The sequence below is a fragment of the Caloenas nicobarica genome, chromosome 17 (assembly GCF_036013445.1).
Source record: "Caloenas nicobarica isolate bCalNic1 chromosome 17, bCalNic1.hap1, whole genome shotgun sequence".
Lineage (NCBI taxonomy): Eukaryota > Metazoa > Chordata > Aves > Columbiformes > Columbidae > Caloenas > Caloenas nicobarica.
The window spans coordinates 7,629,700-7,655,271 of NC_088261.1; the positions used below are offsets into that span (position 1 = coordinate 7,629,700).

The window sequence follows — 25,572 nt, forward strand, 5'->3', positions numbered from 1 at the left end:
CACTGTACAGAGATACTTCTAGGCCTCCAGTGTTTATAAAATGCCATCATTACTGAGCTGCTGCAACGCGTGTTCATGTTCAAAACTCGTGTCATCTTCAGCTGACTTCTCCAGCCTACAGGCAGCATGCATTAGTACAGAACATGCGTTTTTAAGTAAAGGAAGAAGGACTCCCCAGTACATACCAGATTACGCACAATGATCTCTGAGCCAGCTTGCACAGCCAGGTGCAGAGGTGTTAGTTTGGAGGCATCCTGGACCCGGGAGTTTACATTTGCCTGTACACTGATCAGGAACAGCACACTCTCAATGTCCGAGTTCTGAACAGCTACATGTAGGAAATTCCGACCTTTATTATCTACCTGTGGCAGAAAGAGTAAGTGAAATGAAATCCGTTATTTCTGTAGAACAGCAAATTGTTATGTATTAGGACATATTTTCACCACGAGATACTTGCTCCCTCTATTTGAGGTGAACTGTAGAGCCTTGTTCCTTTCTCTGCTTGACATTAGAGATTTGATAGATGTGACTATCAAATAAACTGAACTGGGAAATTATAAGCCACAACTGCTCACTCTAGCCTGCTTCAGACTACTTTATTTCTACTTTATAACCTTGTCATTTCTTTACCACACACTGAAGAACATTATGACAGACAAGAGGTTAACAGCTGTTGTATTAAGTGCTGAGCTGCAGTTAATGATAAACTCAGTTAAATGAAACAAACTTAAGTCAATCTGGCAGTTAACACTGGAGAAGGAAGTAACATGCAATCCTGCTACACTGAGACAAAGTGTATTCATTTTTGGCTTAATACCAAGTGCATTTTGTTTATCTTGGCCTTGAAGCTGACGTTAAAGCATATTTACAATTGGCTGTGTTTGTAGCCACGTTTTAGACATATTACAAGAGCTCCTAAACACTCAAATACTTTACCCATAATTAAACCTACAGAGGGTAGGAAGCAACTCCTGAACAGCTGCCTGAAGTGTCACAGCAGAAGCTTGAAGATACAGTTGGCAGTTTTATAGTTTAGTAGTGCAGCATAACATCTATTATTTAGTTATTTTAGGTCAGAGTTTCTGTTTTGGATAGCTTTAGGAGGGCTAGTTAATAGATTATTTATGTACTAGTCCAGCACAAGACAAGAGTAGAGTTAGAACTTTCTCCTTATATACACATATGCCTGTTCCTCAATTTAGTACTGATAAGATAAGGTTTGATGAGACACTAACCCCTCATGTCTTTACTCACAGCACGTACACACCTACAGTTTCCTAAATAAATCCTGCTACGGAAAACTGGCATCTGGCAAATGCCATTACATGTAAAGCCATAAAAAGATGAAGCAGAAATTACTGCTTGTGGAACACCTGTTACCACAAACTAGTGCAGTAAGACCAGCATGCTTTGAATACTCCCAGTTTACCTGTTCAGCAGCTCCTGGCTCCCTCTTCAAAATTGCTTCAGCTGCTTTGTTATTTTTATACGTCATGGCACACGCAAAGGGAGTCATTCCTTGCCTGTCACGTACATTCAGCTTAATATCTGGATGTGAAATCATCAGCTGAATGATAACATTATGTTGGTTGCTAATGGCAACATGGATTGGAGTTCTTCCTTCTGCATCCTAGAAAGAAACCAGGAAGCTTGTTATATGAAGATTTAGTAATACACAAATCCTTCCCTAGTTCTGGAAACTTAGTAGTTTAGTTCTGTGACAAACTCAACTGCCATTGGCCGGGACACCAAACAGTTGCAGTGGAAACATAAATTCACAGTGTAAGAGAAGCGAATTGGTATTTGTTTCTCCAAATAAATTGACCTCAATCCTGTGCTATATAGCCAATTAAGTAGCTCAGAGTAACACTTCCCACGTAGTCAGACATTTTGGGGACAGAGGTGAGCGTTCAAACTTTAACAAATTCAAATAAGGTGTTTTATCACTTGTCTGTATGAAGCAGCAGTTTACAGCCAGAGCTGCTTTGTGAAAATGTGTTTTGCCATTCATTTTGATGTCCTTTTAAGCAACAGTGATGCTTTCTTTTGTTGCTATTTGCCAAGTGTCTGTTTAAAGATTACTGTGTAACCAAAAATGAAGTGTAACTCGTACTTACATCACCTCAGTTCACTCAGTAACAGAAGACACATCCCAAGCATACTAACAGAGTATTCCAAGTTTTACACTATTGCTGATCTAATGATTAATTGCAGCAGAATACAGCCCTGCTCCTGCCTTTAACTTACTCTAGGGACAGAAAAGTTTAATTCTAATCATTAAATCAGAACACACTGCAAGAAGTTTTCTGTATCATTGTTTTCCTTCAGTATGGCTTCCTTAATTAACACATTGTGGGCAAATAAGCACTAGATCTGATAACAAAGTAGAACTGGATCCAGTCATCACATTGGGGTTTTTTTCCTATCAAGCACAAAAAACAAGCTGAGAGGGAAGTTTGTTTTCACTATATTAGAGGAAAAGAATCAACTCTGAACAAACTGTGCACAATTTCTCTAGATACCTGAGCATTGACATTGGCACCGAACTCCAAAAGGCACTGGATCACCTCTTCTAGTCCCCAGCAGGCTGCCAAGTGTAGGGGTGTCTGTCCATCATGAGCTTCCTCTTCTCCTTCTCCATTTGGACCTGGCTTTCTAGGACTGTTCACATCACAGCCACTAAAACAAACACAATACAGTCAATTTATTAAATTTAATCCAGATTTAAACTATTCCAAGCAAGGGTCAGAACATTTTTTACAAGAGCTGGTCCAGCAACTGCTGACATATTCTACATAAGCACAAGTTCCCAATTTTAGTTTGACTCTGTTATTGATAACATGATAAAGACACATTGTGTTATCTATATTAAGACCAGTCAGACTTCTGTAAGTGCCATCCACCCACCAGAAGTCCAATGAAGCACATACCTGTTACTGGCTCAAAACAGCATTCAATTTATTTATGCCAGGCAAACATTTACATGCACATTAGAAGGTTTGTATTTTAGAAGGGGGTCTGACCTGCGAATAAGAAAGCACGCTATTTGTTCACTGTTTTCATCAATAGCTCTATGAAGAAGAGTTTGTAAGCAGCCACTTGGTCCTGACCCCCAACAGGTTGAATCGCAGCCATGCCTAACCTGGAAGGAGAAGCACAATGAGGCAGTGAGGGTTTTTTGTGTCTCCAGAAGGCTCCTACTACTTTACACAGTCCTTGACTAATGCTTCTGAAACATTATCCCTTTGAGATAGAATTTGCAATGCCTTATCTGTTCTTGTGACAGTCACTGAATTTCAGAAAGCTACTTTAATGTCTTCCGAAGCAATGTTTTATTGGTATACCACTCAATACTTAATTAGGTAGTGTTTACTAACAATTCAGATATTCACCCATATACTCTGAATAGACAGAGTCTATTTAAATTCTTGAGCCAGTTTGGGTAACAGTTACCTCACTTTCAGCAATGCCAAAGTCTGAACTCAGTCAAGTAACATCAGCAGGTATTGCGCCTTGGAGTGTCTGGCCCATTTACTTGCTTCTCTATACAAACACCTTTTTCTAGGAACTGTAGTTCTAATATTTGCATTCTTCTACTACAGAACTACTTAAGCAACATGGCACTTCAATAAAACTTGTTCCACTCTACAAGCTATTTACAAGGTTTATACATGAGTAGTTTCATTGCTGATTGCATAGTTTCTTATCCAATATAATCACAAATGATCTAGTTAACAGGATATATTTCTCAGCTCATCAGCACAACTTTTCAATAGTTGCCTCTAACACACAATAACCAGATAGAGACAAAGCTTTCAAGTCACCTCCTTATGAAGGAGAGGTGAGGAGGTCTCCTTGCATCTCTTAAGTCTCCTGCTGGATCACCTACACCTTAAAGTAAATAGTCTTAGAAGTATTAATATAAAGCCTTTAAAGGCCTTCTTGATGGAACCTTAAGATGCAATAAAAACCGGTACATACTTTAAAGCATATATATGGGTGTTCAGTTTTATTCAGAAAGCTGATCATTACACAAGTCTGGTATGCTACAGACTGATGTTTTCAGTAGATCCTTACTCTTTCCAAAATCAAGAACCCAGATATCATATTCTACACTTTTATTACAGTGGCTGCAAGATCTTTGATTATGCTGACTACGGTGTTTATAAAATATTTCCCAAGAAAGAAGAACTTCTGGTGAGGAAAAACCTCTAGAAATTAGAGAGTGGTACAGGACTACTCTGTTCTTTTCATGCACTGAGTTTTTAATAAGCCCTTTGCTGCTACTAAGATGCACAAAAGTGAGACTAAATTAAGTCAACTGACAGTCTTACCAGAGTTGATGCAATATCTTCCAGGTTATTTTCTAAGGCAAGCCACAAAGGAGGATTTCCCTTCTCATCTGGCACAGACATGTCTGCTCCCCTGGTACAAATAGCATCAACCACGAGAGGCAGCTGGTTTTTTATAGCTAGCTGTAAGGCTGTTTCTCCATCCTGTGTTCTGCAATAGGAACAGTTTGAAGTGTGTTACCACTGCCTTATAAAGTTATGCTTCATGTTACAGTAGTTTATTGGCAAAGCCAAGAATTATCTCCTCGTGTGTTTTTGCTGTGGTAAGACCATATCTCTACAGTCAAGCAAACACATCATTATTTTTTCATCACAGCTGTAGTTCCCCTGCCCCTTGTAGTAGCAACTGATTGATTTCTGAAGTCTGAAAAGCACATCAGTGTTCTTAGTTCAGAGACACTCTCATTTTCTTAAGTGCAGCTATTATTCGAACAAAGCTCCTTCAGAGCAAGCCTATTGCCACAGAAGCAAACAGCTTTGTCTGCACTGTGGTAACACTTCAAGTCAGAAAACCCAATTGTTAAAAACAATCAAATTAGAACAGCAGAATCAGGCAGTTTGTACCTATGATATTCACTACAGTATAGGTCACCAAATTTCAAAGACAGGCTGTCAGTCATGTAATCAGAAATGTTTTGTTCGGTCTAATATCAACTTGTCTAGGAGACACTCAGCAGGCAAGTTCTATGAGAACCTTGTTGCTAGAGCTACATCTTATTAGTCTATACGTCAGAAAACATAGAGCTCCAACAAGCTGGCAAATAGATGAGACTATAGAAGTTCAGTACCAGATTCTAGGACTTGAGAGTCTGTTACAGAGGATTCTGTTCTACATAGAATTAAGTGGCACCTCCCTCCACAACCTCCAGAGGAGATCCTGACCAAGGGAGCTACATGTGAGTCTAAGTTCACATGTAATCCCTCAGCCACCACAAACACCAAATGCATAACTATGCACAAATCATGATTTGCAAACAACTTCAAGCCATTATAGAAATGCAGACAGCACTACCCACTCCTAAATATGTATCCACTTGAGCGTTACATCAGTTAAGATCTTACCTGACATTTATATCTGCCTGATGTTCCAGCAGAAAGAGCGCGCTCTTACTGTCTTGTCTCTGTATTGCCATGTGTAGGAGAGTCTGTCCATCTGACATCGTGTCATTGATGGATGCCCCAGATCCGAGCAGCTGAGCTGCTATTGTGTGCATGCCTGAAGAGTTAAAGCTCATTAGTATTTTACCTTCAGTTCTACAAAAGACACACTGAAGATTAATAAATAAAGCTTCAAGCTTTCAGTTTTCAGTAACTACAGGAAGAGATGCACTGCATCAATGCTAGAGGCGTTCTGCCTCATCTCTTAAGTCCAGAGCATGAGTAGTTGTACCCCATACATCTGCTGTTTCCAGCTCAGTAGGACCATATGTAAATTGATTCAGTAGTGACCACACCACTTACTTCTTCTGACAATATCCTGATACTGTTGAAAAGTCACTTGGCTGCAGACAAAAATAGCTAGTTTTCCCCAAACCATTCCCCTCCACATTTCACACAAGAAAGCACCTTCTGAATCAGTATTTCAAGATCATTTCCAGATCTTCATGAATTCTCATCTTGTTTTGAAGGCACATACCTGTCCAAAGAGCCAATCCGAGCACAGTCTGGTCTCTTGAGTCTTTTAAACTAAAGTCAGGAATAATTTGCAAGTTGTTGGTAGCATGAAGAGCATTAGCTAGAAGAAAAGCATAAGGAATTAGAAAATTCTTGTACTTGACCTGCAGCTGCACATTGAAAGCCGCACAAGTAGCAATGTCACATTTTGAAGTAGGCTGTTCCTCTAGCAGTCACTTTGAAAGGTATCTTAACATTTCCCAGATGTGATACTGCTTAGGATTCAGGTAGTATTGCCACTACTGCCTAATCTTAATACTTACAAAGTTCAGAGAATGAAGACTGGAGGCTGTACTGCAAGATGCTGGCAGCATCCCTCCTTCTCAGCTCCTGGGATAGAGGATATTTTCCCCAATTCACCTACTCCCTCTAAATCCCACTTGTAGGAGGAGACAAAATAGGCTTGGCTTCAGCTATCAAACTCCTTTCCTGCTGCTAGAAAACAGAAGCTGAACTAGTAGCATTTATTAAACTGCCATCTGCTAGTATTTCAGTACTGACGTCTCAACTCTACTACAATACTAGCATTACTCTGTACAAAATCCTCTTACTGAAAGAGCAAAGGGAGGCAGAAGTCTACCCACGGAATGATGCCTTTATCCATATTTGATTCCAGCATTTACCTGAACCAAATGCTCTAATGGGAAAGAGAAGGGATCTCAGTTGTACAGCTAGAATACAACCTGGGGCTAAGTGTTCAAGTCCATTATCTATAGCAGAGAACATAGAAAGATTTATTGGCCAATTGATTTTCTAATCTTAACAAGATTATTTGAGTTTAAGACTACGTTTAGCCAGTCTTATCAATTGCTCTACTTAAACAATGTTTACAGGAAGACATACTTCATGAGTAGTTTGTCAAAATACAGTTAAGATGGAATCCTCACACACCAATCCACTAAGCATCAATAGAGTCTGAACCAGAAAAACAGAAACTACCTTTTTGTTCCAGGATGACCGACACCACATCTGGGTGATTGTGAGCAATAGCCATGTGAAGGGGAGTTTGCAGATAGACATTCTCTGCTGTTGGAGAAGATGAATCCTTTTGACCAGGCACCACTTCTGCCGTCTGGATGTTTGGGTTGGCGCCTTGCTGCAGAAGTTCTGCTGTCAGGTTTGCCAGGCCATGCCTACAGGCTGTATGCAGTGGTGTTTCTCCCTTTAATAAACAAGGTACTAGGTTAACAGCTTGAGACATGAAACCCAGAAGAGAAGCAGCTTTTCACCTACTGTGCCCAAAAGAACAGCTATGAAGAGCTCAAGTCCTAATAGTAGAAGCTCCTTAGGACTTTCAAACTACATGAGATAGCCTAAATTAAGGACTTTAACACTTCCTTCAGGGCCTGTTGTAATAAAAGCACGTTGACAACTGGTGGTGCTGCAAGAACAGAGCCATGAGAAAGCAACAATTGTCTGATCACTAGTAAATATCTGAAAACATGCAAAAGGCTCAGCAGGCATTCCAACTACCTTTAAGCTATGGTTAGTAATGAGAGATCTCTGCTATCTTATTTCTGAAGAGAAATAAGGAAACTTTCAAACTACAGTCTGTAGGCTTCTGGTTTTACCCATTTGTTTTGGTGGTTGACTTTTGCTCCATGAGTTGCTAGGAAGAGAGAAGCTGCCTCATTTCCTGCACCAGCTGCCCTCTGAAGCAGGCAGTTTCCTAAAGAAAAATAATGAACACTGTTAAGAGTGCTGTTCCAACCACACTTTGATACTAAGAAGCATGCTAGCACCTTCTTCACTGCCTTATAGCATTAAAATTTGAAGCCAATGAGGAAAATCCTACCCAGGAGTAGTTCCCTTGCAACGCTGGGTTGTCACGTGCGCTACCATTTAGCAATTACACATTTTGAAACTGCAAAGAGGATGTTAGGACCTGGCAAGGAGGCCAGATTTTCTGTCACTTCCTGCAAGTCAATGTTCCATGCTCAGCTTGAGACCTGTCAGTGTTCCAAGCTCTGGGTAAAGCTACTATCACCTACCATTTATTATGCAACAAATGCTGTTAAAACCTCATTCAGCTCCTCAGAGCGCAGTTAGCATTAAGCAATTAACTTACAAGCCTTCCACCCACCCAGAAATACAAACCTCTGTTTTACCTGTAACTGTGTCTGGAGCATCTGTATTGCTGCCTCGTTGGATCAGCCTCGCTGCAAAACTGTTCTCATCAAATGAGGTTCCATTTACAACAGGGGCATCCTCAAAAGGGTTTACAGACTGATCAGACGATACAGTGATATACTGAACTGCAAGCCACAGAGCTGTGCTTCCCTCATGATCCTTCAGCTCCAAGTCTAGTCTAAAAATAAAAGTTAGCGTTCCTCAGTTTATACCTTAAAAAGTGGTCCCCAATGCAGCTTAAGTTTCAAGTGTCTGAACAGCTGTACTAGTTCATCTAATACCTCGCTGACAACTTTTGCTTGCCAAGAAACATACTGTAGCTCCAGTTACTTCAGAGAACTTGTGAATACTCCAAAGGAAGCAAGACACCTTTAGCAACTACTAGATGTAAGCTCATTGCTCCTAGGAGAAGCATGGCCCTGGTAGATTTGGGCTCCTCTTAAACACAACAAATAGGCAAGTCATCTTGTATTGGAGTAAATTGCATACAAAAACTGCAAATTCAACTACAAAGAATCTGAGTCAAATGAAGTATTCTGCTTTATCACCCTAAGTCACCTGTGTTAGCTTTAAGCAGCACTCAAGTTGAACTCAAGAACATACTCGGACATTAAGAGTCTTTTTACTCCTTTCAGCTCAACTACAAATTAAGTTATTGCTACATTATTTCACCTGGCCCTCTTTGAAAAACAGAGATGGAGTTTACTCCCTCTTTACAGTAGGACAAAAATTCATTTGGCTTCTGGCATTGTTCTGGCATCTTAAGTTACACAAAGACTTTACATTTCTGTATCCTGAGCCTACTGCCAGCCTAATGAGGCAAAAAGGCACAGAAGAGTTATTAAATCAGTTTTCATACCTTCACTGTACAAGTGTATGTTACACTTAAGTGAGACTTACTGTTTGCACTGGAGAAGCTGACTGAATACAGGTTCATTCCTGACCACAATTGACACATGTAAAGGGGTCCTACAACAGGAGCAAGATACAGTTACATTAGTAATAAGTGAGATGTTTTAGATTTAGACCATGGTGACCAACAAGCCCCTACAGATTTATGGGGTGAACTTTTGTCTCTGCTTTCAGAAGGAGGGCACAAGCACATCTTGGAAGAAAGAGCAATCTACCTTTTAGTGGACATGATTCCAATTTATTTAGTGGTAAGCAACTCTTAGCACTAATGTAAGAGCTAACCTTCTAGGAAAAAGCAGAATAGCTTGACCTATCAGAACTGAGTAGCTGATACACTCCAAGTCTTCTACATCATTTTATGGACTTGTTTGCTAGCCCAGAAGTTTACAGGCCCTATACTTCAGATAAACACGCTGCAGACACTGGCTCTTTTAGATAATTTCAGCTTCACTGACAGTTTCAAAGAGAAGTACCTTTCAGGAAAACTATCTGTCATCTTAGTTCACTTGCTTTACCATTCAGTGATTCAATAAAGGCAAATTATTTGTGTGCTATGTGTTCCAACACAATCAACTCACCTCAGCTTTCTACAGCTGGGCTTAGTCATGACAGGGCAGCATTCAGCCTCAAACTGGATTCATGAATTCACCTCTCCTGCTTCCAGGATCACCTGTGCTCTGCTGACAGGCCTGAGCAGGTTCTTAGTGGGCTGCATCTCATCACTACAGTCTCATCTACTAAACTGGTAGCAGACTTTTTACCTTCCTTTGTTGTCTTGCATATTTGGATTGGCTCCTGCCTGTAAGAGGGACTCTGCGATCTGGGCCATCTCTGCCATGACATCTGGCAAGTGCTTCTTGGGGCTGTATGATGCCACAAGGTGCAGCGGAGTCTCCTGGTCTCCCAGTGTAGCAGCATTCACACGGGCACCATTTTTAATGAGAAAGTTGGCAGCAAATTTATCTCCTTTTGTGAAACAAAATAAGGTTACTGATAGAAATACTGGCACCCTATATACTTTGTCCGAGTCCAGAAAATGGATACACATGATCTCCCCCTATACCATAAAACCATTCTAGTTACAAATGTTTGCTCTTAGAATGCCCTAGCAAACAGATAACTTAAAGAGCACTTCACTGCAAAGTCAGGATTAAAAGTATTTCCTAACAGCCCCTTGGAAAAAGTGTTGTGTCCAGAGGTTACACGTGGCTCAAGTTCACATGCTGGTTTACTTGTTACGATACTAAGTTTGCTAACTCCTGTATCAAGATAAATCCATTGCTGCTTTAATGCACCATTGGACAAATTGTGAGACTAAATACACAAGTAGCTTTTGAACAAGAGGTGCTATTCCAGGGCAGTCAAAAGTGTGTAGCTGAAGTCAGTCATCATCTGTTCAGTCTTGCTACATAAACAACCAATAACGGCCTTTGCTCTTGAGACTTTAGGCCCCATTATACATAATATATGGTAAGGGCTTCAACAGTTAACACCTATCACACATGACATTCCTAAGAACTCCCTCTTGAGAGCTTTTCAGGACTCAGAACTTAGAACCACTTCAGTACATGAAACCTTGGACTCGAAACACCAAGATGCAGAGAATGCCTTCAGGATAATGCTAATTCCCCTTATTCCAAAGGCTACTTTAAATAGACATATTCACAAGTTGCTTGTCCTGAATGCCAGACTGGAGAACAAAGACAATTGTTTGCCTGTATAAGCAATATAGATTGTTGTATTATCTCTGCCAGCAAAAAAAAAAAATCCCATTTTCTGATTTCCCTATCTGACATTCCCCCACACTCCAGTGATCGTAAGAAATAAGAATCATGTGGCAAGTTCAGACAATTTGCTTCAGCTCCATTTCCAGAACATGTGATTGTTAACAGTGATTAATTCACTGAAGCTTTGGTTACTGAAAAGCAAGCATTCATTCTCACAGCTCTGGCTTACACTGAAAGCGCACATTAGAACTAGAGGACAAATGCTAGTATCGAGTGTGAGGAGCAGCCTGCTGCAGTGTTTCTAGTGCTTTCTAGGGCTGCAGCCACCACAACACTGACCTATGCCTAGAAGGTCTCCTACTCCTGCTGCTGAAGTTTCATTCACAGGATCAGACACCAGCAGTACCCTGTTTAGATATGCAGGAGATTAAAGGCAGAAGTCAGGAGCTGTATTTTGAGCTCACAAAACTTACACTACTTTTAAGAGGCCAAAAGAGCTTGCTGCTAAAAATAAACTTATGCTTTTAATTTGTAGCACTACAATACCCATGAGGTCCAGCCACAGGTAGGGTTCCTGTTGTGCTTGGCTTTCTGGAGCAGACAGAGCTGCCAAAGATATCACTGCAGGCAACCAGCAGCATGAGGAACTCGCTACAGATTTTTACCAGACTTTGGCCATAGGCCAAGATGCTGCTGCTCCAAAACCTTCAGAGTACGGTGGCCACAGCAACCAGGTCCCATTGTGCTCCAGTTCTCATAAGTTGGATTTTCCACTCTAAGGTGGAGAACTGCTCAAGGTAAAAATGTAATTGTACTCAGACTCCACTCTGATAACTATGCTACTATTCACCAGAGCTTTGAAAATATTCAGACTGGCATACAAGCAACTCTGCCTGCTCCTCATCTTCTTCCAGTCAGTTTTTCCTCCCCTAAAACTGCTGTCCAGTAGGAAGGACCCTTGCTGGTAACAGTAATCACAAAGCAGCATATGCTGCATTCAGCCCAGGTCTAGAAAAAAGCCTTATCTTAATTTGTCACTAGGCTGTCACGCTTGATTCAGCCACTCGTCAGAAAGACTGTGGTGTCAAATCCGAATATTCTCAGTATCTCCCCACATTTTCCTTTAGCAGATAATACTCTAGTAGATTGCTTCTGGATGTTATCCAGTGTAAACTGAGTTCACCAGCCAGCAGGCTAGCTTTCAGATCCCAAATAAGAGAGAGTTTGTTTTTATGTTTAAAAAAAGAAACAGAACAAAGTTCATCCTTGACTACAGTTCTCTAACTGAAGCATCAACCACAAAGTGACACTGGAATAGACTTTGGAATATATATTCCACACTGGGAACAACTGCAAGTCAAGACAACTTCATACCGATTTTCTTACCTCTTTGGATGGCTTTATGTAACAGACTCCAGCCTCTCTTGTCTGCCCTGTCTACATCAGCCTTGTGGTTGACCAGTGTAGTTGCAATACCCTCCAATCTTTGGGCAAGTGCTAGATCCAGAGCAAGATCTCCATTGTGATCCAATTCATTGAGCTTCCCAGGAAGCTACAACACACACACACACACACACACACACACACACAAAAAAAAAAAAAAAAATCAGTCAACCAACATTAGAGATACACTCACCAGTCCAATATAATATTTGAACAGCCCATTCCAACCGCAGGAAAACCACCAGAATATGAGCATCACCACATGCAAATCTTCTTCAATGAGAAAATAGGAGTTCTGTTTGCAAGCAGTTTAACTTGCAGGAAGCCAGACCAGTCCACTCCGCAGAGATGCTGCCCATATAGGCATATTCAACATAGTACTAAGAAGAATTATTCAGCTATTCCTTTAAGATGCCTCAAATCCCAACTGCAATAGCACCCAAGGGTGCCAAGTGCTGCTATAGTCTCAGCTTCCAATTAGGATTTGAGGCATCTTAAAGGAATAATTGAATAATTCTTGATAACTAATACTTGAATAATTCTTCCTCCTTGCTGGGGAGCAAGTTATTTGCTAGTTGTTTGGAGTATTCATCTGAACAGAACAAATACCTGTTACTTCAAACATTCAATAGAAGAGGAAAAGCATTTGTTCAAAGACAATGTTTGATGAACTGCCACAAAACAGCAACGTTGACTATTATACCATGCAACTTTAAATGTGCATAGCAATATCAGGTATTGGATTTTATTAGATACAATCTGTTGCATGCAAGATGTTTTCAAAGTATTATGAATCATTTCTGAATTATGTCTTTATGAAGCCTTTATTGCTAGACCTCCATTACATACCCAGAAGTAGCTATGGTAATGATTAATATGCAAATAAGAACTGGTGGAAAAAAAAAAAAAAAAAAAAATCAATAACAAGGTTCAGACTGGCAGTTAGAAACCAGTTATTTGAAACACAAAATTCTAGAAGACAGATCAAGTTAGTCTCACTATACCTGTGAATCCATTTCAATAAGATACAAAAAGACTACATCTTCTCTCTCGACTTTAATAGCTTTATGCAAAGGATATTCTGTTTTTGATTTGAACATTTTATACAACAACTGAGCACTCATGCTACTGAAGTCTTCTTTCCGCAAGTCATCCTAGAAACAAGAAAGATAAAGGTAAGCAATACTCCCTATTTTGTTTATAAAAAAGGCATTGCACAATGCAATTATGAAGTTCACAAGTTCAGTTGAAAGCTCCATTTTGATAACATCAGAACAAACAGGAACAAATCCAAGATAGCCTTGTAAGACTAGAAAGAAACACTCAGGAAGTTTTACATTTTAGTTTCAAGACCAGGTAGTGAATTTTTTCTTCCCTTTTGTCTACAGACACAGAAAACTAGCATTTTACCGGAAATTACAGTAGACTAACATCTAATTTCAAAACTAATTCTCTATCTGGATTTAAATCACAGATTAGATTTTTCTAACAAAAGGGCCTACAGCTATTGAAGATCAACAATGCCACAGAACTTAAAAAAACTGAATAAAAGTACAGAAATTAGAAGTATAAAGACCTTATGTGTGAGTTAGTACTTATTTGACTAAACCATAACAACCTAATTTCCAGGTAAAATACAGTGTCCCAATTTAGGACCCAGAAGCAGGAAAAAGTTAAAGTGAGTGACCCGCAGGTCCAGATACAAAAATCTCTCCTATATATTCACAGATCAAAGCACTCCATTCTGCTTTGGCATTAGCCAAACAAAGAAATACCCACATCTGGATGATGCATTTTAGATTTAGAATAACCTAAATCCTCACTCACTAGTCTGCTGTTGACAAGCTTTATTTTAAAGGCTAATTCATTACACAGTTAATCAAACTCAAAATAAAAGATCAGAGCAAGTGAAACTTCCAAGTTGGTTGCAAGACTGTTGTCACTCCCTTCATTACAGAAGATAAACTCTTCCCTGGGTTCCTTGGATTATTTTTAGAAGTAAAAGCAGGCCTGGGATTTGTGACCTGTATAGACGGAGACCAACTATGGATGAACTTATAAACAGTTCAGAGTACAGATTTGATAAACAATCCTCTTGCTTGTGAGAATACAGTCCCTTTGGTTTGGCTCACATTTAGGAAAATAAGATGCTTTTTATAGTGAAGAATTTCCAATGAACAGAACAGCTCTGCAGGCTATAAGCTACTTCCCCCAGACAAGACATATTCACATCAAGACACCCAGCAGACATAATCTCTAAAGACAATAAAATATCTTAGAGAAAGAGTCGTTTAACATGCTTTGTTTCAAACATATAATTATGAGGTAGTGTTGTAGAGAATACCAAGTAACAGCGTCAAAAGCACATACTGAAGATAACTGAGAAGGACGGGAAGGGAAAAGTCACTCCTGCCTCAGCAGAAGCCACTTCACTCACATCAGTGGCAGGGAAGGCACATGCGACAGCTTTTTTATCAACACTATTGCTCTTTTTGAACATACGGGGTCAGTATAATAGGTCACCTTAATCACTGAACATCATCAGGAACCTATGTAATCCCCATCCCAACTGGAACGTTTGAATGTCAGCAAACCAAGAGATACTCCTGAGGTCAGACTGTACAGCAAGTCAAGCCAAATGCTACTGATTAAGTTCCTATTCTCTGCAAACATTTTTCTTCTTGCTTCCTTCTGATGGTACTTACCCAGTGACTAGCAATTATCTCAGCACAATAATTCAGAAGAGTGCTAGCATTCAGCTCCTCAGCAGTCTGATAGAAACGAATGCAGTTCCTGACATTAACTAGTGACATAACTCCTTTTTCACATCTGTCAAAATAGAAAAGCCAGCATTCAGTAATCAGGAAACAGCTTTAATCACTCTCCCATGTTGTAACAGGGTCCTACACACTTCTTTTCCTAGATGCCAGTAGTAAAAGGCTTGGCCTTGCTTTACTGTAAGGCTAAGACACATAAACATACTTTAATGAGAAACCCTGTAAGACAGTTTCCATAAGCGCAGATTCTTATTAAAGCAGAATCTAAGCTACGGTCCCATGAAACAACCACATGCTGCAGGAGCCTGCCAGTGAGGACAGATATCCTAGTTCTCCCACGGGAACAAACAGCAGCTCGTTCACTGTTATGAAGTAGAAAGATGTCTATCTCTACAAGTACTACAGTGATCACAAGCAGCTCTTGTGCCAAAGCTAGAAAGAGCCATACCAAATACAGCTATTTGCTTTATAAAGAGAAGGGATGAACTTTAACAGCAGATCCACCAGATCTTTATAGGTGTGAAGCTATTAGCTTGAGTTTGAGAATAAAATTCAAATAGCTCAAAATGAAGATAAATTTAAACATGCCAGTGATCTCCAAGCAGATACTAAGACCAAAAAGAAAAACGGAAATACTTGTGTCCAGGTGCAGAGACTTATCAAGACATCTAATATTTATTAGTAGCATACTGTATGTGGACTTGTCACCACACTACCACAAACAAACAGCAACTAAGGAGCGTTTAGGTAGGATAACATGAAGACAGTTCTGCTTGGTACAAAGCCTGAAGGCGGTTTTAGCACTGGCTTTACAGATGTCAATTTATTTGGTCAGAAGAACTGACAGTAGTTTAGTTTGCTTCATGTTGAGTCACAGTTGATTGGTAGATTAAGAGTGCTGTGTACTGCTGCAGTCCCAGACACGCCTTGGGGAAAAGATTATTATATCAGAGAGTACTTTATCTGTGACCAAATTCAAGGCTTTGAAGTTGTCCAAAACTTAAAAAGGTTTCAATTTGCACATTCAGGCTTCTCACTAACTCCAAGTAGTTATTTAGAACACTCTGTACATTCAAGATAACAATGTAGCCACAACTCCAATGGTGTTAATCTCCTCAAAATGGCAAAGCATTGTACTGTTAAATTAACCTTCTTTATGAAGAAAAGTTGCCACCAACAGCTACTTAAAGAGTTTTCACCTGTGGCATTTTAATACTGCAAGCTACTCACCATTAACTATTCCTAGCATTCTCTAACCATTCCTTTCTCACAACTCTTCAGAATTTGTTACTAATATACCAATCTCTACTTCCTCTTAACACCAAATTAGGGTTATTAGTTTGACTGGGAAAGGAACTGGAAAGTAAACATAAAAGCCACAGTTTAACTGCAGTGCAAGGCTGCATTTCCTGTGATCACCTGAATGTCATGCTGTATTACTGAAAAATTCAAACCTGATAAAAAATGTTATCCAATTGCCAGCAGCTATCATCTTATTTCTATTCAAACAAGGTTGAAAAGTTCACGAAGATTCACTGTATTTACCAAGACTCACCTTTCCCTAAGCAGCTGGAGCTGGAATTTATTAGCTAGTTTCATGAGCTCTATCAAGAAGATATCATCTTCTCTTAGCTCAAGCTCATCTGTGTAGATCCAGCGCAGCATTGCCATGGTTACCTCTGGGTCAGCATCTGGTACAGGGAGCAACAGGGATTAATAAAATACTCCAAGAACAATCACCTATTCAAGCAGTTGCTATTCCTCTGGCTGTTAAAATCACAGTTACTATGAAAAAAAAAAAAAAAATAGCCCCACTGAAACCACACTGCTTTAGTTCAATCAAAATGTCAAGACAGAGGCAAAACTGGTCAGAAGTTGAAACCAGTAACAATGCTGGCACCAAAACAGGAAAACTTTCTTTCACTGGAGCACTCTGCAGAACGCAGGGAGCCCTGTAACATCTGCTACCCGCTACACAAATATGGCAGATTTAGGGGCCAGGGTGCCCCTTTGGAGGCTTTGGTCCCTCACATATGGCTAAATTGACATCTACATTCGACAAGCCCAAATCCCCTTTTCATTTCAGAATCCCCCTTCTTTCATATTATAGCCATATGTTATGAAGTGTTGCATTGCAATGAAGGTGCTTGCACCTTGGTAATTACTACAAAGTACTTAAAACTGTTGGAAACCATTTCTAGGAAAGGTACAAAAGAGGATGTTTAAGCAGCTGGTTAGATTTTGGGTGTTTACAACATTGATCCCAAGCCTGATGTTTTTTTACACAGCAAGAACAATAGAAACCTGCACCACAGGAGATGAGACACACAAGCCCAAGGGCCAGGGACCTGTCACCCCATCAGCAGCACATTGAGAATCTTACTTACAAGCATGCAGATGAGAATTACTCCACAGCATAAGATCAGACCAATCACAACAAATTCATTTAGAAAAATAGCATTAGTCCCTCCAGCTCTTTTGTTTGTTTTTAAACCAAAAGCATACGTGTTTAAGACACTGAAATACCCATCCTAAAACATCCCCTTTACATGGAGGGTTGCCCCAGATTACTTGCAGAGTACCAGGCAGTACTTGGCACAGTGTGTAGACTGCCTCCTAAGAAACAGGAGGTTTCAGTAAGCCAGGTATCTTTTGCTGAATTTGAAGTAATCAGAAAACCTACTTGAGCTCTGCCTTGGTGTTGATCAGAGTTTGTTTTGTCCCTCCCAACAAGACAATGTGTGTTCATCTTTTTCTACTTTTCTGCAGATCACATGAACTCTGAAAACACTCAACTTCAAATGCTGCTTCTATTTTAAAGTTCGGATTCAGTCAATCTTAACTTACAAGTTCTTATGAGAACCTCTTAAGAAAACTACAAGTTTTTAGGGAACAGCTTGTTGCTTGATACAACTATTTCATAACCTAATCCTGTGCCATTTATCAAATTTTCCAATAAATTCAACTCTACACAGTGGAAAGTATAATTTAGTAGCACTTATTTTAAGCATCATTCTATAATAGGAAGTATTTGCATTGTTAAATATGCAAGCCTGCAGTTACATTCAAAATTCTCAGACTAGCTTAAATGTGGAGCTAGGAATGCTATGGACTGCCACTTCCAACAAAACTACAATTAACTTAAGAGCTTTTTGGTAATAATCTTCTGTTAGCACAGCACTGAATTTAAAAACTCCTTGGCATCTGTCTTCCTGTGGCTGCAGAAAGAACCATAAATCCTTTTACAAGAAAGCCTATGCTGTCTCATAAAACTAGCTTGCTGTGACTTGCTTCTTTCCAGATTGTCTGCACTTAATATTCATAAGATTAAGCATGGAAAGCGAAGCCAATACTTAATTTTCAACATGCCAGCCAGCAAACCTGCTTAACTTCATGCCTGCTTTTATTGCTCACAAATTAACTGTGTAAGACTCTTCTATACTGTTAAGTACAGAAGAAAAGCCTGTCAAGAGGTTCAGCCTGCAGAAATAGTGCCCAGTGTAAGCACGTGCAAGGAACAGCTACAGCAGAACAAAATGCTGTCTTGCAGATGATTCTCTTTTCGAAAACTTCTTTCTCACCTCTTTTGCAAAGGTATCAAAGTGTCAATGCAAATAACTTTAGTAACACATGAATATTTGTATTCATTTCCCCCACGCACTATGTTAACAAGCAGCAAGGTATTCCACGACACACTTCAGAGAAATTGTGCACACTACCTCAAAAAGCCCTGTCCTTAGAAAGGAAGAAGTCAAGCTCCTCCATATAGATTTTTCATTATGTCTAGAAAAGACAAACAGGCCACCATTCTCAACCCCTGTTCATTAAAGAGAAAGAAGGTAGGTTATTGTTTTAACTACCACCAGCACCAAGTTCACAAGCGTACTAACCATGTTGCAGAGACAGAGCTCCATAATCCATGGATTAAGCATCACTTTTATGGACAGTAGTAGTCTTAAAATGTACATAAGGAATCTTTTCCCAACAGGCCCTTTTATTGGTCATCCTGAGGACAATTGAAACATCTTATATTACTAAGCAATGACTGACCTGACAGATCCAGCTCCTCTGTTGATGCAAGGCTGGCAAGACTCCAAGTATCACTGCGTGCCGCCAAGACAAATTTGTGAGCACTGATGCACTTGTCCCCAACCTTTATCTTCAGATCACTGATAGGAGAAAAAACAACACATAGATGTACAACGCAGACTTCCACTGCGCTTAGATACATACAGCTTCACCATCTCCATACTATCTACGGCCTGGTATCCACGTTTAGGTTCAAGTGGTTTGAGACATCAAAACATTTAATTCGTGAAGTAAAAAAAGTTGCCAAATGACACAATTTTTTACTTTTCTAGGGTGAAATGCAGCAATTCGTTAATATTTAAAGTGTTTGTTTGCCTTTTTTTTAAAATCATTTTGAAATAAACTGCAAGGGAACTATTGTAGAATATAGGAAAATGCAACAATCTTGAGGTTAAATATGTTACAGTGTCCATACTCTCAACTGAGCACCAATGGTTTCAGGCAAGACCAGCAAGAGAACAAACGATGTTTGACAGTAGTCCACAAGGCGGGCTCCAAGAATCCCCAGTTCCCAGGAGACCAGCTGTCAAAACCACTTGGATTTCATTCTGATCCCTTTAACAGGTTATCCTTTGTAGTTAGAAAGTACCTGCCCTGCTTATTTTAAAGTAGTTTGTAAATGCTCTGTGTGGGTATATTTTCCAGACCATTTTCTAAATCAAAGAAATGCTATAGGTTATAGTACAAAATAGAGATGTTACTTAACACAACTTGCATAAGGACTTGCTTCCTTTCCCCTTTTATGAGTAGACCTTTAAAACTGAAAAGCTGAACAAAAACGAAGTGATCTGGCTATTCTGTCACATGCCACCTAACAAATCATTTCTCCAGCACACTGTAAGTTCTTGCCAGGCACACAGCTTTTTCTCAGGGAGGTTTGAGAGATTTTAGGGGAAGGAAATTTTAATCAAAAGTACATATTTTCCCCTTACATGACTGAACTCCTATACTGTATTGGCATTGCTTTCAGTAACAGCAAAGAAATTGTTAAGAGTCATTTTAATCTCAGATTAGTAATGAAGGTGATCTTTAATGTGCCTATGGAAAATAAACCATTGCCACATGTTGAGACTCAGAGACATAATTTATACTACTAAGTCACACATGTCACTGTCCAAGACCTGTTACGTCACACAACCAGACAACCCAATTTAATCATACCTCTTTACACACAACAGGAATACAGAACTGCTTTCAAAGACATTCTTTCAAGAAAGGAGCACTTCCCAGTTCTTAGAGATACACTGTGCAATTAATTCAACTAGTAGAAATCAGTTTGAACAGAAGTAATTTTAAAGCGAGCTTTGCTGTTGACAGTGAAAATGGTCAGTTTTGTTTAAATTTGTCTTAAATGTCAGTCTTAGAGATTAATATCTACCTAGAGCTTGAGTCAAGAATTGGATTCAGTATGCTACCTTAAGGATGCTCTTCCAACTGCAACTACAGCTGAGGACCCTCCTCATACCAGGTAGTAGGGACATCATTTTTCATGTCTAAGACTAGTACCTACTGCAGCCAATGAAGCTAAAGGTTCCTGTAACGCCCTTTTCTTCAAAGTGGGGATTTCTCACCTGTACTGCTCCTGCTGATAGAGTTCAGCTACAATGGCAAGAAGTCGAGTGATGAAGGTGTCACTGGCACTGTCTTGGTTCGCCTGGGCAGCCAGCAGATTGCATCTCCTTTCTGTATCAGCAAGTTTCTTCTGCAGCTTTACATACTCCTGGCGGAGAAGCATCAGGTGCTTTTCCAGCTTGGCCACCTCCTCTGCAGAAGCAAACAGTGTTATCACAAGATTCAGGCATCACACACTTTTTTTTTTGTATTTTGTCAGGGCAACTTAATCCTACAAGCACGTTACACATCTAGTTTATCATGGGAGACTCCAGTAAGAGTCTCTCCCACGCTACTTGAGCATCTCACCCCCAATATTAAACCTTTTATATCATTCCTAGCCATAAACACATAAGAAAACCTCATCAGAACACACTGATAGAAGCCCCTTATAAACAAAGTCACTTTAACTCAAGAGTAACACAGCAACAACACCCAGGAATCGGATCCCTGACCAAGTATAATATTTCCATCCCACTGCACTTCAGTGGTCACTCCACAAGATGCTGTGCTAAGGTACTTCACTGAACTCAACCCAGGCCACCTGTACACAAAAACTCTACTTTACTGCTGAAAGGAAACATCCGTAGAGGTGTTTAAAAATAATCCAGTTTCTGAATACTTATTTATGGCTTAGCTGCATAAACAGTACGTAGCTATCATCGTGCTTGATTATTCCATCCTGCTTCATCCTTAAGTTGATTTTCCAAAGAAGGTACGAATCTAAAACCAGTCCTAAAATGAGAGGAGAAATCTGGAAGCTAACCTATTATTTTAAGTGGGAAAGTTCCTACAAGATCCCTCCCTACAAGCCAGGAATTTGTTGTTCAAGATTTTTTTCTCAAATATTTACTAAATGTAAGTCACTACTACAAACAATGAGAAACTGAGCTCTATTGACCAGTGTTTTCTTCTTGCTTCTGTAGGAAAGTTCAACAGCAGAGCTGACCTTGGCCTTGCTCCAACACAGGTTCCCAGGGCTCAGCATCCTCCTGGAGCTCAGCTGCAGACAGAACGCGTCTTTCAGCCTTTCCTCCATGGACTGCTGCAGCCCAAGGGCTCCCTCACAAGCCTTTTAGCTTAACAACTACCATAACGGATAAACAGAAGGTAATTTACCCTATTTTACCCTTCAGTTAATACTACTTTGGCAGTGCACTTCCTTCAACAGCTGTTTGTTTAGCTTCATTCTTTAAAGGTTACAGATATCATCATTTGGGTTAGTTTCCGTATTCTATTGAAATATACTGCAATTTCAGAATTTTGCTACCGATACCACATCAACCCTCAAAGAGCGTTTGAAATTCTGCTGTATTCTATTTGAAGACAAATGCCGTTTCAGTGTTCCCAGAACTAGAAGGACATCTTGAGCAATAGCTCCTTCCCCACTGATTCATAAGGAAGATGCAAGGATGGCACAAAGCAAATCCTGCTCTTACTGCAGGGACAGCAAAAGTCTGACAGGAGCTAAGAGTGACCACAGAGAGACACTGAGAACCACGCCAAAAATTAGCGTATGAACATGACCATCACTCATACAGTGACATTTTTTAGGTGCTTCACAAATTCAAATACTGGGAATAAGAAGTTGCCTGCTGAACCTCATAGCATATATCATCTTCAAGAAATGCTACATCCTCCAGCCAAGCAACGAGAGTGTGAAGGTGGGAATAAAGAACCAGTACCAAAAGGTAAAACCTCAAATACCGTCGTTTTACTAAAGTCAGCTTGCTGGTTCTAAATTACTCTGAAGTCAACAGGACACAAAGCAGAACTACCTTAAACCCTCCCACATCAGCAGCTTAAGCTTTATGCATAACCAACAATCAAGCTTGTTGCTGCTGCTTCAGGGCAATCCAGGACAACCACTCCTGGCAGTGAAAGTACCTCAGAGACATGAAGCTTTGAGAAAGCTTGTTTCCAGATTGACAGCATATGCTTCACATAACTCCAGTGAGAGGTATTGAAGAGTATTTGCTTACTGTAAGAATTGCAAGAGTTGTAAAATAACACTTCCCCTTATTCTACACACCAGTTGTGTAGTAGCTACTACTGCACACTTGCAGACAATATTTGATCTTACAGCACATTTCAGGTGCACACTCAAGAATCCTCAATGTCCAGTTAATCAACACTGACTGCAAAGGAGCACAGCCTCAAGTTTTCCCTGTACACTGTTCATTTCAAGAGTTCACACTGTGCTGTTGCTTTGAAAGCAAAACCCACTCAGGCAGAAGTATCACCTCTGTTCAAACATGTAAACCTGGAGTTGTGGTGCTACTATTTACAGTCCTCAAATTTGAATGGGAGTAGGGGGGTGCTATCAACTAAAAAAAAAAAAAAACAGTGTAAAATGAGCATTTTATCTCTAAGCTGACAATAATTTTGACACATGCATATTTTCAGTCCATGTTATCTATGACCATTCATCTGAAGACTCCCTATAATGTACAATTATTGCACTCACACACACATCTAAGATACATGCATGAAAACGCTGAAAAGACAGTGGTATTTTCCAGTGGGGCCAAGTCTCTTGCTTAAACACCCAATTCTATCATTCTGAATATGAATTCACATGCGCCAGTGAACAGGATGCCTGGGTTCAGCAGAGACGGCTACACAAAGTGACTCCTTTCTGAGCTTCTAGGGCAGGTACCGAGTGACCAGATGGCCAGACGAGAAAAGCAGCATTCATTAACAGATCTCTGGCAGCTAGACTAGCATCTCATGAACTGGCAGAAGTTTATATTCCATATAAAACACTTTAAAGAGGACTTCAGAAAAAGGCCACTGTCATTTTATTATAAGAGAATGCACAAAAGTACTTGACAGCAACTATATAGCAGAATCTAACGAGGTAAGTAGGGAGGTAACAAGCAATGAGGTGACATAGAGCATGCACCAAACACTGGAGGGAGGGTCTGGTGGAACCACTGTCCATCCTACCCATCAAGAGCAGTTACAGAAGCAATAAGGATAAGCTTTTACCTACTTGTGAAGTGGACCAGAGTGAAATATTCCAGAAAAACGTATTATTATTTCCTTACCTGCTTCAAGACAAGTCCTTCATCCACTGCCCCACACTGACCTCATCTTCCTAAGGCTGGGCAAGTTACCACTTTCATGCTTCTCCTCATTTTTGCACATTTATGATCTTTACCGTGACAACCGCCCCAGAGCACTACAGCACACTTGCTGCTGCTCTAACTCAAACACTAACGCAACAGTTTTTAGCCACGCCTGCACATAACCTAGTATCTGGTGGTACAGAACTCTTATAGAAATTACAAAAGCTCTTGTCTTTATGAACTGTTCAATCAATTCATAGCTAGTAATTGCAATATATCTAATTCAGGACTTCCGCACACAGAAGCAACACTTCCATAAGAAAAAGTACTCAGCTTCTGAGCTGATGACCAGTTGGACAAGTTCCCTTCCTTAATAAGCTTTCACTTTTCAGCTGACTCTCCAATACCATCAGTTCTTAACTAGAAGAGTGTTGTTGCAGAAAGGTACATTGTTTGAAGGGACAAAATCTCCACAATCTCCACCTAGACATCATAAGGAATTGAGTGGGGAGAGCTACAACTCCAGCTATTACTCCTGGTCATGCAGGATCACTCATTGATCATGCACTTTCTTTAGCCACAAGATCAGAGAATTACTTGAATTAGGAAAGAATCTTTGCAAAGTACAGATGTCTGAAACAGAACATACATCAACTTCGGGTTCATTCTGCAGAGGAGGACCTGGAATCTGAGCCTCAGATCCTTGAGGGTCTCAGTGGGGAAAGCTTCACCATCTGAAGACATCTTTGACATCTAATGCCCACCAGAACCGTGTAATCAAGGCTTAAAAGCAAGCCTAATAGACAGCTAAATACAAAACTGTGGTGTTTGAGCACACACAAAGTTAGGACCTGCTCTAAGGATTTGTTAAACCAGCTTGATCGCAGTATCTTCCCAGTTGATGCATGCCACAAGATCAGCATCCTAGTTAATCTTCTACAAGTGGTTTTAAAATTCTACCACTGCCCCAGAGTTGCACTTCAAGCACTGAAGGCTGTGCTTTTAAGACTGGAAGCTGGAGCCTTCATTTCCTTTGTAACTTGGGGCATTTTAGCTCAGTTTGCCAACTCAGTTTCCTCCAGGGAAGAAAAGAGGAAGCTTCTGTCGTGCAGAAAGGAGTGGGACTGTAAAGGATCCGAGTGGTTTTTTTTGCCAAATCCCATTACCTCGGTTCAATCCATTTTGCAATGGTGTAATTGATAGCCTCCAAGCAAAACAAAAAAAAAAGCGGTCTAGGAGTTCTACAGAGCTCATCAGAGCCCCAGGCTGACAGCAGGGCTCCCAGCAGCAGGTGACCCACCGGCTGCAGCGCGAACGCTCCGCCTCATCCCGCCGCCACCGGCCCCTCCGCCTCATCCCGCCGCCACCGGCCCCGCAGCGCCCGCCCCACCGCCGGGCTGAGGGGATGGGGCGTCCCGGCGGGCTCCCCAGCAATCGGGAGCTAAAACTCCCCCCCAAAATCCCCCCCTGAGGGGAAAAGCCGCCCGTCCCGCCCCCAGGGAGTGTCAGCCCGCGGGCCCGGGCAGGGCAGAGCCCCCCTCGCCATTTCACGTTCTCCTCAGGGCCGACCCGCCCCGCCCGCCGCGGGCAGGGCCGCCCCACTCCCACACGGCGGAGCCCACACTGGGGGTGCCCCCGGCTCCCCGTGAGCGCGGCAGCGAACCCGGCCCCGCCGCTCCCCGTGCTGCCGGCGGCCCCGCCCGGGCTCCCCCCCTTACCTTCCGCCATGTTGGGGCCGGGGCCGCAGCTCTCGCGAGAGCCGCACCCGCCCGCTACTGCCCGAGCC

The 25,572-nt window shown here is 40.9% G+C and overlaps 1 protein-coding gene across 2 annotated transcripts in view; it reads right to left on the reverse strand.

Moving 5' to 3' along the window:
- ANKFY1 (ankyrin repeat and FYVE domain containing 1) overlaps positions 1-25,572 on the reverse strand; it is a 28,374-nt gene extending 2,802 nt beyond the window's left edge. The window contains exons 1-19 of one of the 2 annotated variants that reach the window (XM_065647448.1): positions 25,505-25,572; positions 20,676-20,868; positions 19,066-19,184; positions 16,571-16,706; positions 14,944-15,067; positions 13,243-13,392; positions 12,182-12,347; positions 9,830-10,034; positions 9,057-9,125; positions 8,135-8,334; positions 7,598-7,695; positions 6,966-7,188; positions 5,989-6,087; positions 5,415-5,568; positions 4,335-4,503; positions 3,024-3,142; positions 2,523-2,679; positions 1,430-1,630; positions 186-362 (exon numbers count right to left, since the gene is read on the reverse strand). In XM_065647448.1, the coding sequence (XP_065503520.1) occupies positions 186-362; positions 1,430-1,630; positions 2,523-2,679; positions 3,024-3,142; positions 4,335-4,503; positions 5,415-5,568; positions 5,989-6,087; positions 6,966-7,188; positions 7,598-7,695; positions 8,135-8,334; positions 9,057-9,125; positions 9,830-10,034; positions 12,182-12,347; positions 13,243-13,392; positions 14,944-15,067; positions 16,571-16,706; positions 19,066-19,184; positions 20,676-20,868; positions 25,505-25,514 (2,769 nt within the window). In that variant the 5' untranslated portion in view covers positions 25,515-25,572. Of the gene's footprint in view, positions 1-185; positions 363-1,429; positions 1,631-2,522; positions 2,680-3,023; positions 3,143-4,334; positions 4,504-5,414; positions 5,569-5,988; positions 6,088-6,965; positions 7,189-7,597; positions 7,696-8,134; positions 8,335-9,056; positions 9,126-9,829; positions 10,035-12,181; positions 12,348-13,242; positions 13,393-14,943; positions 15,068-16,570; positions 16,707-18,734; positions 18,826-19,065; positions 19,185-20,675; positions 20,869-25,504 lie in introns of those variants that run through there. The other variant, XM_065647449.1, reaches the window with a different exon arrangement.